Source organism: Seriola lalandi, unplaced genomic scaffold, assembly GCF_002814215.2.
Source record: "Seriola lalandi dorsalis isolate HSWRI2012SDOR001 ecotype SW California unplaced genomic scaffold, Sedor1 jcf7180002054966, whole genome shotgun sequence".
Lineage (NCBI taxonomy): Eukaryota > Metazoa > Chordata > Actinopteri > Carangiformes > Carangidae > Seriola > Seriola lalandi.
This window is the reverse complement of record NW_019525517.1, coordinates 181,085-193,477: the sequence shown is the minus strand read 5'-3', so window position 1 is coordinate 193,477 and position 12,393 is coordinate 181,085. Positions and strand designations below refer to the sequence as shown.

Sequence of the window (12,393 nt, the reverse complement as noted above, 5' to 3'; positions counted from 1 at the left end):
TGATAAAATACCAGGTATGAGAGAGGTCAAGTTAAAAATATTGACCCACCAATAACATCCAGCATCAGAAAAAGCACGGGAAATTATATTGGGTTTGAAATCCCTGTGGAGATCTGGGGCCATTCTATCTCTGCAAGTAATTATTGAATCCTACTTTAACCTGTATGATTGATTTGAAGGCATTATGTAGACTTCATTAAGCCAATGACTGGATCACTTAAATGTCACTTCCTGTGATTGCTTTACATCCCAGAAGTTTAGAAGAACTTTTGACCTTTTGATTTGATTCTTTCACATAATGTATATGATAAAAAAAAAAAATTAAACAGAGTGATAACAACTCATGAATTCACACAGAAATATTGAGTCTTTCCTTGGACACTTTAGGAGAACAAACTAGGCTATATATATATATATATATATAGATATATATTTGACACGGTGTTAAAAAACATGGTGTTCCTGTCTTTTCGAATGAAGTTTCCACTTTGACCTTTTTATCACATCATCAGTTTATTTCGCGCTGTAACCTAAATGTTATTTGAGCACAGTTTGTCAAGATTGGTGCAATCTGGAGTTGACAGTCAGCCACTTAATGACCTGCTGATTTTTCCACCTCCTGACCAGTGGTGTCTTCTCACATAAAGCCAAGCTTTTAGATGTTAACATGGGCAGCGGTGTAAGGAGAGAGGGAGCTGGTTAATAGCCTGAGGCACTGGGGTGTGAGGACACATTGATCTAGCTGAGAGCAGAAAGCACTCCCAGAGCAGTGCTAAAGAGCCTCTGGCTTATATTTATCAAGCCTCTCTGAGCGGGACGGCTGAACTCAGATCAGTGGTCGGGTCATGCCGCCATTTAAACTTCAATAAAGCTACAAGAGTAAAATGGCTCACAAATCATCCATGTAGCATAGAGAAACTAGACCATAAAAATAAGATATCAAATCATCAATGAAACAGGAGACATTTAATAAAACGGCAAAAGAGGTGTTAAATAAATATTTTAGAATGCTGACTTTTAGATTTTATAGATAATAAAGATGTCTGCTCATCAAAGCCATAAGAACCATTCAACTTTCATGGTCCCACGCTGGTCCTGCTGTTCTCCCATACTTTAATAACTAATAATATTACACTGTCTCCCGCATGGGTAGAGTTGGGGAGTCCCTTCACCCCAAGACTCATGAAACTTAAATTGAACATAAAAGATTTCAGATTCCAGATGAAGAAAGTGAATTCTTCACCCCCCCCCAAAAAAAAAAAAAAACGAAGATCTTTTTGGTGAGAGACCCATAAAGATGACCCACGAGTGTCCTTAAGCGTTGTCAAAAAAGGCGAAAGATAAGCAGTGAAGTTAACAGGAATCCAGAGACATAATAACGAAGGACATGCTTGAGTTGGAGTCAGGCTTTCTCAAGAGTTTTGACACTGATAAGAGCTTTGACCCACATAAGGAAAGTGTGCTGAGCTGTTAATAAAGATGAAAGATTTTTCAAGCAGTATTTGGCTCCATCTAGTGGATCCAATGATACAAACTGTCTTCTGGTGATATATGAGAATTAAAATCAGTTAATAGTACTCCCACCATGTTAGAGAATATGTTTATGGTCATTATCTTAGTGGAGGATGAACTCCCTGACCAACCAGTCTGTTGCTTTGTTACATGACATTTCCTCACCATGGAAACATGCAGCATTACTGCTACAACAAGTTCAGCACTTCATCTGCATGACTTTCCCTGTCGGTGAACTTCTTTGTTACCCAGAGAAGCACAATTCTAGTAATGCACGGGCTTAGCTGGATATTCAGGACATTTCTCTCTTCGAGTAGTTATTATATCTTCAGTTCATTTCTTCTTTATTGAAGTGAGATGTGAAGGCCGGGGGGGGTTACAACAGAGAATGGCAAGTGAAGCTGGTTGAAGGGCAGTTGTCTGGATGACTACTACATCTTAATAAGGAATAAATATGGACTTTAGATGATGCAGAATAATCAGTTTTGGATCATGATTGCTTTAAAAAAGGCAAACCGCCTAATTGTTTTTATTTTGTAGTGCAATTTTGATAATCCTAGTTTCTTCCGTAATATATTTCCCTAATTCACACTGTTGAATGTGTGCAAATGATAGCAAGCTGTATGATTTAAAACACTGAGGTTTAAAGTGCAGTAAAAACACAACCCAACATAAAACTTAACTGGCAGGCTTTTGAAGTTTATTGGCATTTTGGCAAGACAACGTCTGTCAATTAAATTCCAGTTACAATTTACAATAAATGCATAACAACTGTTACATGGATTATTTTTGACCAAAAAGAATTGCCTGGCTGCCGTCTCTCTTTTTTTCTTCTTCAATTATTTACAAAGAAATGTATTTGCAGTAGATTAATCCTAATAGTAACCCACGTGTTCGGGTGGATAAATCATGCAGCAGAGCTTGAATTCATTGAAAGATCTTGATATTGCTGAAAGAGGCTTTTAGTGGGATATGACCAGAGTCTCAAAAAAGAAAAAGAAAGAAAAAGTTTGGCAATACTCAAGCTGTCACAGTTTAGGCTAAAAGCGATGAAACAAGACACACAATAACAATATTATCATTTTTGAAAAAATAAAAAGTGCAAAAGGCAAATAATCCATTTGGGATGATTAGGAATTCCAGTTGAAAAACTTGGATGGCTAATATAACTTTTTTTTTTTTTCTTTTTCTACCCCCGCATCAAGTTAAGCAGATTCATAAATCATACTGTACAGAAGTTCTTCAAAGTGCAAATATTATGAATTGGCATAAGCTGGTATATACATTTCATTTTCTGGATGGCAAAAATAATCACAAAGCAAGGTTCTTTTTCTTTGTCCAGTCAGGCTCCATTTTCATGACGTACACGCTGGACATCATCCCCTGACTTTATCGCTGTTACACACACACACACACACAGTCACAGAAATGGCAACACCTGCTTTGATATTGTTCTCAGTTCATCACATAATAAAAAGTTTGTTTTGTCCACACAGAAGCCGCCTTCTCATTAGGAGCTATGTTACATCACCAAAAGCTTCTCACTCCGTGAAAAGAAAAAGGAAGAAAATTCAAATCTAACCTTATCATAAACGTCGAAATCCCAGAGAGAGATCCATGTGCTGGTTTTCTCTACATCATGCAACACATGCACAACCAGTCATGTTATTAATTGGTTTTATTGCACTGCATTTCCTCTGATTTACTAGTAATTAAAATCGTTTTGTTGGCGAGTGTGCACGGTACACACTTAACTTCAGTCAGCACCTCAGCTTTACCTAAAAATAACAACCACTTCACTCTGGACCAAACCTGACGTCCTCTTTAGATCTCTGAAGACTAAACTATTCAACTACATCTATTCCATTATCACAGGACTTTACAGCCACATGTATATTATTGTAGGCCATTACAAACAACTAAATTGCATAAGACTCTTTTACTCTAGAGAGTTTTTACTCAAGCCTGGCACGTTAACAGTTACTGCATTGTGCTGGATGTAAAATGCTTATTCCACTTCCACAGCAGTGAAGCAGGAGGTGCATACGAGGCCGTCCTCCTGCCTTTGGGCCACTTTCCACAGATCCGACCGGAGCAGCCTGTGTGGCCTAAAAACACTGATTTATCCAAGGAGCTTTCACTGATTAGCCGTGGCCCTCGGTGCCTTACAGATTCTGTTTTGCCAGACGTATTTGGCAATCAGCGTGGAGAAGAAAAGAGATTGGTTGCGGTGAAGGAGTTTTTTAGCCGACGCTGTAAAATACGGTCAAGAACAGATGATTGAGGTTTGGTTTCAGTCAAGCAGGCATTTTGGGAGCATTCCTTTCATTTTTCTTTGATTCAAACAGAGAGAATGCCAACCAGTGCAGAGGTAAATGTAGCCCTCCTCTACAAATGTCATGATGGAAAAAATATTTCTACTGCATAGGTCAGGTCAGCGTGACAGCTGTCATTAGAAGACCTGGAAATCTCTTTGTGCACATTCCACATTAGGTTTACAGTCTTTTTTTTTTTCCAATTTACTTTCTTTGACTGACAAACTGGCTTCTTCAGACAAAGCTTCTGGTTTTTTATTTCAAACTTATGTTGTAAAACAACATATTGTTTCCTGTTTCAGTAAGTTCAGCCAAAGTCCAAAGGTCAGAGCTTATTTAGACTTAGAAATTGGAGATTATGAAACAAATTCTAATCTGTTTTCTGCCCTGTGTTATATTGTCAGCCACTTTTCATCACAGTAAGACAGAGAGTTACTTTTGGCTTCTGCTTATTCATTTCATTTAACAGGCCGTAATAATGCTACATCACAGTTAAAGTAAGACTTCTTCGAGACACCCTGAAATTAAAAAATGTGGAATGGTAAAACCAGTACTTAAAACTGCTGCAGATGTGCTGTAATGTGCAGAAGTCTTTTACTGCAGTAGGTGAATTCCTTACTTGATCTCAGTCGCAAAATTCGGAGACAAACGAAGCAAAGTTGGAGGGAAAATCTGAATATCAAAGTCTCAGAATAGGTTTCCACCTCCTACACTTTTTCTGTTTTGAAATTGCAAATGTCACTTTATAGACACAGTTATACGCTGGTAACACTGCTGTCACTGCGTTTACACAGAAAAAGCAATGTCGTCAAATGAGCTGACTTAACAAATGTTGCAACTACCAAGATTATGCGAACACATTTCCAACATTTAAAACATTTATTCATTGTGCTTTCATTCAGTGTTAGTTTAAAATCCGATTTCTTCTTCTGTCTTTATACCAGGTGTCGGCTGAGGTCATGTTTGTCAACCGCACTGCTGCTCTTAAGAGACATGACACACGCGTTGGCTCGGCGTCATCGAGCTTTGAATCAAAGGAAAATGAAAATCAAAGATGGAGGGTTGTTTTCTCCTCGGTTCAGAAGTAGTGACTTCAGAGTGAGCTTTGTTATGCTTTTAATGAGACTGGTAACACTTTCTCCCTACTTTCTTTCCTTCATTCCTTCCCCGCCTCCTCTCTTCACTGCAAGGCTCCTCAGTCAGGTCATTCGAGGGGGAGGGAGGGAACTTCACATTGAAAAGGAATGGCGATGGCGTGGAGACCTGTGGGAAATGAAATCTCATCATTAGGGCTGCAGTGTAGTGATTTTTTCTCTTTCAGGTTTTCAGAGCAGATCTTACACTACCTTTTAGTAGAGGAAGAAGAGGCGTGTTCTATGAGAGGTGGCCATGTTCTCTGACATGTTGCGGACTTTTAGATAGTTAACGAAACCTCTGAAGAAGAGCAGGAGACCTGTGGAGGGAGGATAACTCTTTAATCACCTCACAGCAGAAACTTCCACATTTTTCCACTTCGCAGAAACATTCTGTAGAATTTAACAAGAAACTCACCGAGCAGCAGGAAGATCCACCAGAGCCAGTACTGACCATTGAAGTAGCCAGTGAAGTAGTCAGAGAACTGCAAACAGGAAAAGACATTTGTCTCTTTAAGCATTTTTACTTACAATTAAATCTACTCAGGGTTTTATGACCATTATTATCGGACTCTTTAAAGATACACAGCACTTCTCCTGAGATATAACAGCCCAAAGATATTTTCATCCTTAAAGCTCTTTTCTTGTATAAAGTGAAACATGAAATACCTCCGTTAAAGTGGAAAGTAAATCCCACATTTGTGTAGCTTGTCAGTCACACACACTCACATCTTTCAGACTGTGTTTTTGTCTCTCAGGGTTTCTCAGTATAACATCTGTGACACTGGTCATTCTTGGCTGTTCAATAACTCCACTGGAGCATAACATGTTACATGAGCAGGCATGGGTTACTTACATCATAGACAGTCGCCCTCCCTCTCCTGACTTGTGTAACTTGTGGTCTCTTTGCCACTGCATTTGGACTCTATGATAATTCTACTCTTTCAACTTGCTGCTCATTGTTAGCTTCACTCTGCAGAATGATCCATGTGTTTTGGCACAAGGAGGCTGTTGAACTGATGTTTCTCGATGCTCACCTTAATTCTGAGTTAAATATGTGGATGGACGAACTGATTTTGCAACATCAAAAGAGAATGGACTATTCTCAATTTAGCTGGTGACCTGCTGTGTGGAGTATTTAAACTTTTGAATCATAGATTAGGGATTTCAGCGAGGTAGATGTGAGAAGCGTTTTTGACAAGGTTACTGAACTTTTTTGTAAAAAGAAAAAAGATTATTTTTATATGGTTTAACACATGTCAGGAGGGAGGTCTAGTCTTTGACAGTAACTTTTTCAAAGGTTATCTCCAGAATAAAACTGTATTAAGTGTTACCCCGCTGCTGGTGAAAATTCAGCGCAGCACAAATATAAAAATACAAACCCTGACGATGAGAATCCACTTGATGAGGGACAGGCCGAAGCCACAGATGGCTCCGTAGCGTCCTGCGATGGTGTTGGTCAAACAGAAGGACAAACAGAACCCGATCCAGTTGAACAGGAAGGCCACTAGAGGGACAAACATTAAGACATCTGGTCATTTTTCTTTATAATAATAACACAAAGTAAGAGAAAATATGATACATTCAGGAAACACTTGTTTAGTTGTTTAAGTATAATAGGATTCAAGAGTGTGTCATTGGCTTGGTAAAAACAAACACTGTTTTGACAGATGCATCAAAGATGTTGACATGAGACAGACTTACTGAAAAAGGCCAGCATGAAGATCCCATCGTTCCCAACTCGCAGCTGATCGGCGTCACTGAAATCATCTCTGGGGGGGAATTCATCATCCTAACAGACAGACACACACACACACACACACAAACAAACAACCCCCAGCAGATAAACATATGAGACTGGTTTAAAGCAAACATGCCATGACACAAAGTCAACAGATGAGTTGCAACACATGTTTGACCTGAGAGCCGTGTCATTCATGGACCTTCCCCCTTGGCATTTTCATAAATGCTCAGTCTGTTCTTGAAGTGACTCATGGCGTACAACAGTGGATGTCATGAACTCAAACTTCATAAAGCTGGTCAACAATTATATAGGGCTTAATACATCTGAGATGTTTGGTACAGAAGTTCAAAATCTGCCTTCAGCAAATTTACACAGTCAGACTGTGAGATAAAAAAATATATGACGTGTGAAAACAAAAAAAGATTCTTACGTGTCAAATATTTCATGAGGGTGGGGCAGTTCTGAACGTTAACCATAATCTGTGTGGCATGCATTGAGGTGAACTCTATCTGTATAGTGTATAAGAGTGTAATTCCTCACCCGTGGCATCACCTCCACAGCGGAGGCAGCCATGGCGGCAGCTTTGGCCTTCTCCGCTTCGTCATATGTGGGCAGTGACGTGGCGACGCTGTAGGGTGGGGGCACTGGGAAGTCACCTTGGAAACTAGTTTCTGTGGGAGGGACGGAGAGGGAAGAAGGCGCATTTACAAAAAGGAAAGAAATGGAACCGCATTCTGTATTTAGCTAAGTAGCTGCCAGTAATGTGGTAATGCTGTCATGGAAATCAGCAGTGACTCATGAGTAAAGTCAGTCCAATAATTGGCACAAAATTGCAGAGATGTAATCCTGTTGCTGCTGTAGGAAGCATGCAGCCACACTTTGGAGAAATGAAGTTGCAGCTAAGAGAATGTACATTTAAGGCTGAAATTTTTATTTTTTTTTATTTTTTTAAACACACCGGGTGCAGCTGCAGTTGCCCCAAGGTCAATGGATGCGTATGGAGGTGGAGGGGCCTCCGCTTCTCCCTGAGACCTCGATCCCGATGCTTCCCCTGCTGATGAGGCACAGGCCGAGCTGGCCTGGGCCTGGCTGTGGTCCTGGCTGGACGTGCTGGCCTGAGCCGCTGCAGAGGTGCACGGCTGCTGCTCACTGGTGGAGGCTTCTGAAGAGTCATCCTCATTGTGCAACTGTTGGGGGAATCAGCACAAGCGGGTCAGCTGATTAGCCAGCCAAAAAAAGTGTGGCTGCTCGAGGGGATGCTCACACTGTTCCACATTTCTAAAACTGGCACCAATCATGTACATTCTTCTACGCAGACACTTTCTAAAGCTGAGAGAAGTATGACTGTGAAAACCACACTTTTTGTGAGCTCACACATCAGATTGTGTAACAATAGTTGTGACTTGACTAAAATAACAACCAGAGAGTAAAAGAGGAAAGCAACAGTCATAAACTCAGTTGTCATTAGCTGCAATTTTGGGGATTTTGGTGACGTATTTTGTGGTTGCACATCACAAATGTTTGCTTACAGCAGCAGCAACATCAGTTAGGCAACACAATATTTGCACAGGAACAAGTTTCAGTGACCTACAGTGTGTTCTTGGTTACATCTTATAGGCTCATATACAATACATGGTGATTTTTCCCCAGTATTTTACATATTGTCTACATCATAGACTTTACATGAAGGTCAATTTTCCATAAAAGTTTATTTGACTTACAGTTGCAGTCTTGTTGTTGTCTTTGTTTGCTTTTAGAGAGATATTTATTTTGTGTCAAGTTTTTTTGGGGGGTTTTTAAACATCACTGTCATTCCCATCATCCTTTGCAATTGACAGTAGTTTCTGGAGTTTTGTATTCTGTTTAGCGGCGCACAAAAATGCTACATTGTGTTGAGGAAATGTCATGACATCAATCAGCCAGGTATCATAAGCCATCATCAGTAATAAATCAAATTAATAAAAGGTCTATTCATTAATGTTTAATTTAGTTACACGCTCGCAGATTCTCATGAAATCAAATCCAGTCTTTGATGCTTTCAGCATTTTGCTGCGATCAGCGTAGGTGCAGTCAGTAATTACCATCCTGTAGAGCAGGTTTTACTGGCAGTGGTGGGGCCAGCCATTCCACATTGCCAGCATAACCATGAGGGATGCATGTATGTCATCCAGTGCACTTTTATCTAATTGATAACAGCCTGACTGTTTACTCCTCATCCGCCTACAGCCATGTCAGACCTGTACTAAGACACTGCTAATCTGAATCCAACATTTCCTACTGCTGCTGCTTCACATTATAAGCGCTCAGCTAGCAAAACACTAAGTGGCTCTTTTGTTGCGAGGCAGTCATAAGATTACAACTTTAACTGCTAAAATAAAGCATGTGCTGGAATAAAATTACTGGTGGTGGTGGTGCTGGGTAAGAGCAGTACCATATGCCCTCAACAGAATGTTTGACACTGTATGAACAGAGGTGGCAAACTACACTGGTATGCCAACAGAGGAAGGTCTCTGGGAAAGCGATACACATGTAATCAGTTAATGAGAGTCCCCTCTACGGCCGAGGGAGTTCTTTACAGGATCAAGTACATTCATTTTCGCCAGACGAAAGGTCCAAACCCCTTCTGAAATTACAGAGGGGTGAGGGGAACATGATGGTTACAGAGCGGCTGACGGGAAATCCGGGTTGGCAAAGTTAGGGAGAGCGATCCTGTCTCACCTCCTCTGTGACTTCTATCAGTGTGTCCTTGAGAAAGTTAACTTGAACCAAAACAGATCCACAACAATTTGTTGTGCAATCCTTGTCCTTGATAAAAATTTGACTTTTTTTTTGTTTAAACATCACATTGTTTTTTTATGATTTATTCACTGGTACAAAACCCAGCTTTAACAGATAACAAACACAGACTAATCAATCATGCGTAATGCTTCTGATAAAAACAAATGATTCACCAAAGCTGTCTTTAAACAATGTGGATAAGCGAGTTAAACTTGTTCTTTGCCCTGAGACAAATTTCTGAACAACACAACTCAAAGAAATGAGCGGCTGATAGTTTGTGTTGATATGCCAAACATCATAACTCTTCTGCTTTTAACATTTTTGTCCAATAGCTTCATTAAGTTTGCAGTTTGCAAGATAAGGACAGGAAATGTTGATGTGGTGGTACCTAAATGCTGAGGGCAATTTTAGTTTTGGTTTTAAACTTCCTTTGGTTTTGGCTACAAGTAGGTTGAAACCTATATTTTTCATGGTATTTCTGAGTCCTAATCATCAGGATCATAATTATGTGTTTAAAAGGGAAATTTGTCAACATTTTCCATGAAGTAATGGCAATTTTCTTGCAGTGGTATTACACCACTACAAACAGGGAAAACACCATCTGACTAATAACAGAAGAGCTCAATTAACTAGTGGACATTTTTTAAAGACACAGTCAAAATTACAAGGAAACTTGTTCATCACCACGCAGATAAACTTCTGGAAAAATCTTGGGAATTCAAACCACCCTGTAAACCTCCACCAGCGCAGGGTCGGTGTACAAGGCAGGGAGTGAATGAGTGCCTGACGACTGGCTCAGAATCAAGGACAAAGCATAACGCACCCCCGCGCACAGGGGATTACATAAGATCTTAACAACATAGCCCAAAGCCTCCTTGTGTGTCCAAATATACCCGAAACTCATGCAGGCCGGCTCAGAGCAGCAGTGCCCCATACTTGAAGAAATCTGAGTATTATTTAAAAAAGAAAACAATAGATCGAGGGTAAAACGTGTGGGTGTAATGAGATGAAGATGGGGCTGTCTGCACAACACAACATCTGTTAACTTTTATCAGTTTGGCCTGAAGGTGTTGAACTGTACAGAGTTATTGCGTATTACTTCTTACAGAAAACTTTATTATTGTTGAAATGTCTGCTCTGTTCAAGGTTGAACAGTTAGAACACAACACTGATTTTCTTTGGCTCGTTCTGACCCCTGTGGGATTAACACTCACATACCCAGAACCACAGGCATCCAAGCACAAAGCGGACTTTATCCCAAAGTGGTCATAAATGTCTCCAATATTTCTCAGCTGCTATTGTTATTATACATGTGTGGTAATATGTAAAAGAAATAGTCTCCACATGTTTAGGCCAGTTAACACAAGTATTTACCATTTTATGAGGTAGACACTTTTTTCGTTTCAGCTAGGACTGGGAACACAAATTGTACTGCCATTAAATTTTGTGCCAGGAAATAAAGTAAGTGGTACTATGGAAAAGTTAGCTATTAAGTTATTAATTACCAAGTTATTAGTGACAATCCCTTCACATTACTCTTAATTCCTTTGGACTTGAGAACTTAAACGAGGAGTTTGCTAATCTTGGAAATGATAAAAACATTTAACTAAGTGACTGAAGAATGTCCCATAAAGCCGTAATAGACATTAGCCAGCTAATAGATTCCCCTGCTAACACTAACTTACAGCTTAGCTTGTTAACTGGTGTTAGCCGTGTGACTGACACAGGCTTTGTAATTACCACGCAAATAAACCTTAGAGAGGGTTTATAAGTGTGTAATACAGTTTATTCGGGTGTTAACTTTCAAGGGCCTACGTGACTGATCTGAGCTAACGCTAGCCTAGCCAATGCGGAAGTGTCTGATGGAAGGCTAGGTGTCAAAACAAAACAATTTGTGGAAAAACACATGTCGAAAATATAACAGAGGTAAAGTATCAGAGGTCAGTTAACCGGTATTGATCTCGAGTCTGCGTAATACAACTTCTTTTAATAGTTTTTTTTTTTTTTTTCTTTTCTTTTTGGAAAGCCTTAATTTAAGCAAGGCCTTGTTTCCTGTGTCAGGCAGGCCGAGCTATCAAACGGTGTTTTGATCCCCTCTGTCCACACTCACCACTTGGTATCGGCTTGCTGGGTCCATCCCGACGAGAATCAGCTGGCGAGGAAGCCAGCCGAGAAAACCAGAGGAAAATCTGACTTGTGTTTACCCCCGAATTTTGTGTTACGGGCAGGAGATACTTCCCCCAAACAACGCTGAATATCAGGATACAAGTCGATGAAAGCAATGGCTGCAATCCACAGTGCAACTGCTTAGAAAAATACCGTTGTTGGTGAAACGTTGATCAACAGAGTCAAGCTGCAACGGAAACGTACAACTTCCGGTCAAATATTTCAAAATAAAATTTTGTAAACGTAATGCGTCTCATAACATTGGGCGAGCATGTCTCCGATACAATGGTGTGATACATGATTTGGATGTATTCCTTTTTGTTGAATGTATTTGAGGTGTAATTTTTTTGGACATCCAATCTGTGTGAAAATGATTGACTAATAACTGCCACACATATATATTTTTTTTTTTTTTTTTTTGGCTCTTGGTGTAGGTTTATTTTGAAGGCGGATTCCCTTTATTTCTGATTTTAGCCCAACTCTGGCTAACTTGATGGCGGGGGCCGAACATGGATTTCCACAGATTGAGGAAGTGTGATGACGCAAATTCTCACGAAGTGGTAAATATACCTGTAACCAGTAGGTGGAGCCAAAGCCAACTTTTGTCGGTAAACCACCACCCGCAGCTTTTTAATGACGTTTGAGATCATGAAAAGATTGTTACATGGTGTACTGAGGTGTATGTACTTTTAATATGTAGTGTAATTAATAATAATAAAAAATAAAGAATTATGATAAAAAATGC

The 12,393-nt window shown here is 39.8% G+C and overlaps 1 protein-coding gene across 1 annotated transcript; it reads right to left on the bottom strand.

Moving 5' to 3' along the window:
- Positions 1-2,190: 2,190 nt before the first annotated feature.
- Positions 2,191-11,821, bottom strand: ndfip2 (Nedd4 family interacting protein 2). Its single transcript, XM_023395609.2, has 8 exons — positions 11,593-11,821; positions 7,663-7,891; positions 7,245-7,375; positions 6,665-6,752; positions 6,343-6,467; positions 5,379-5,445; positions 5,174-5,280; positions 2,191-5,090 (listed from the first exon to the last, which is right to left on the bottom strand). Exons 1-7 carry the CDS (start codon positions 11,617-11,619, stop codon positions 5,177-5,179), a joined length of 771 nt encoding a protein of 256 aa, XP_023251377.1. The 5' UTR covers positions 11,620-11,821; the 3' UTR covers positions 2,191-5,090; positions 5,174-5,176.
- Positions 11,822-12,393: the final 572 nt, after the last annotated feature.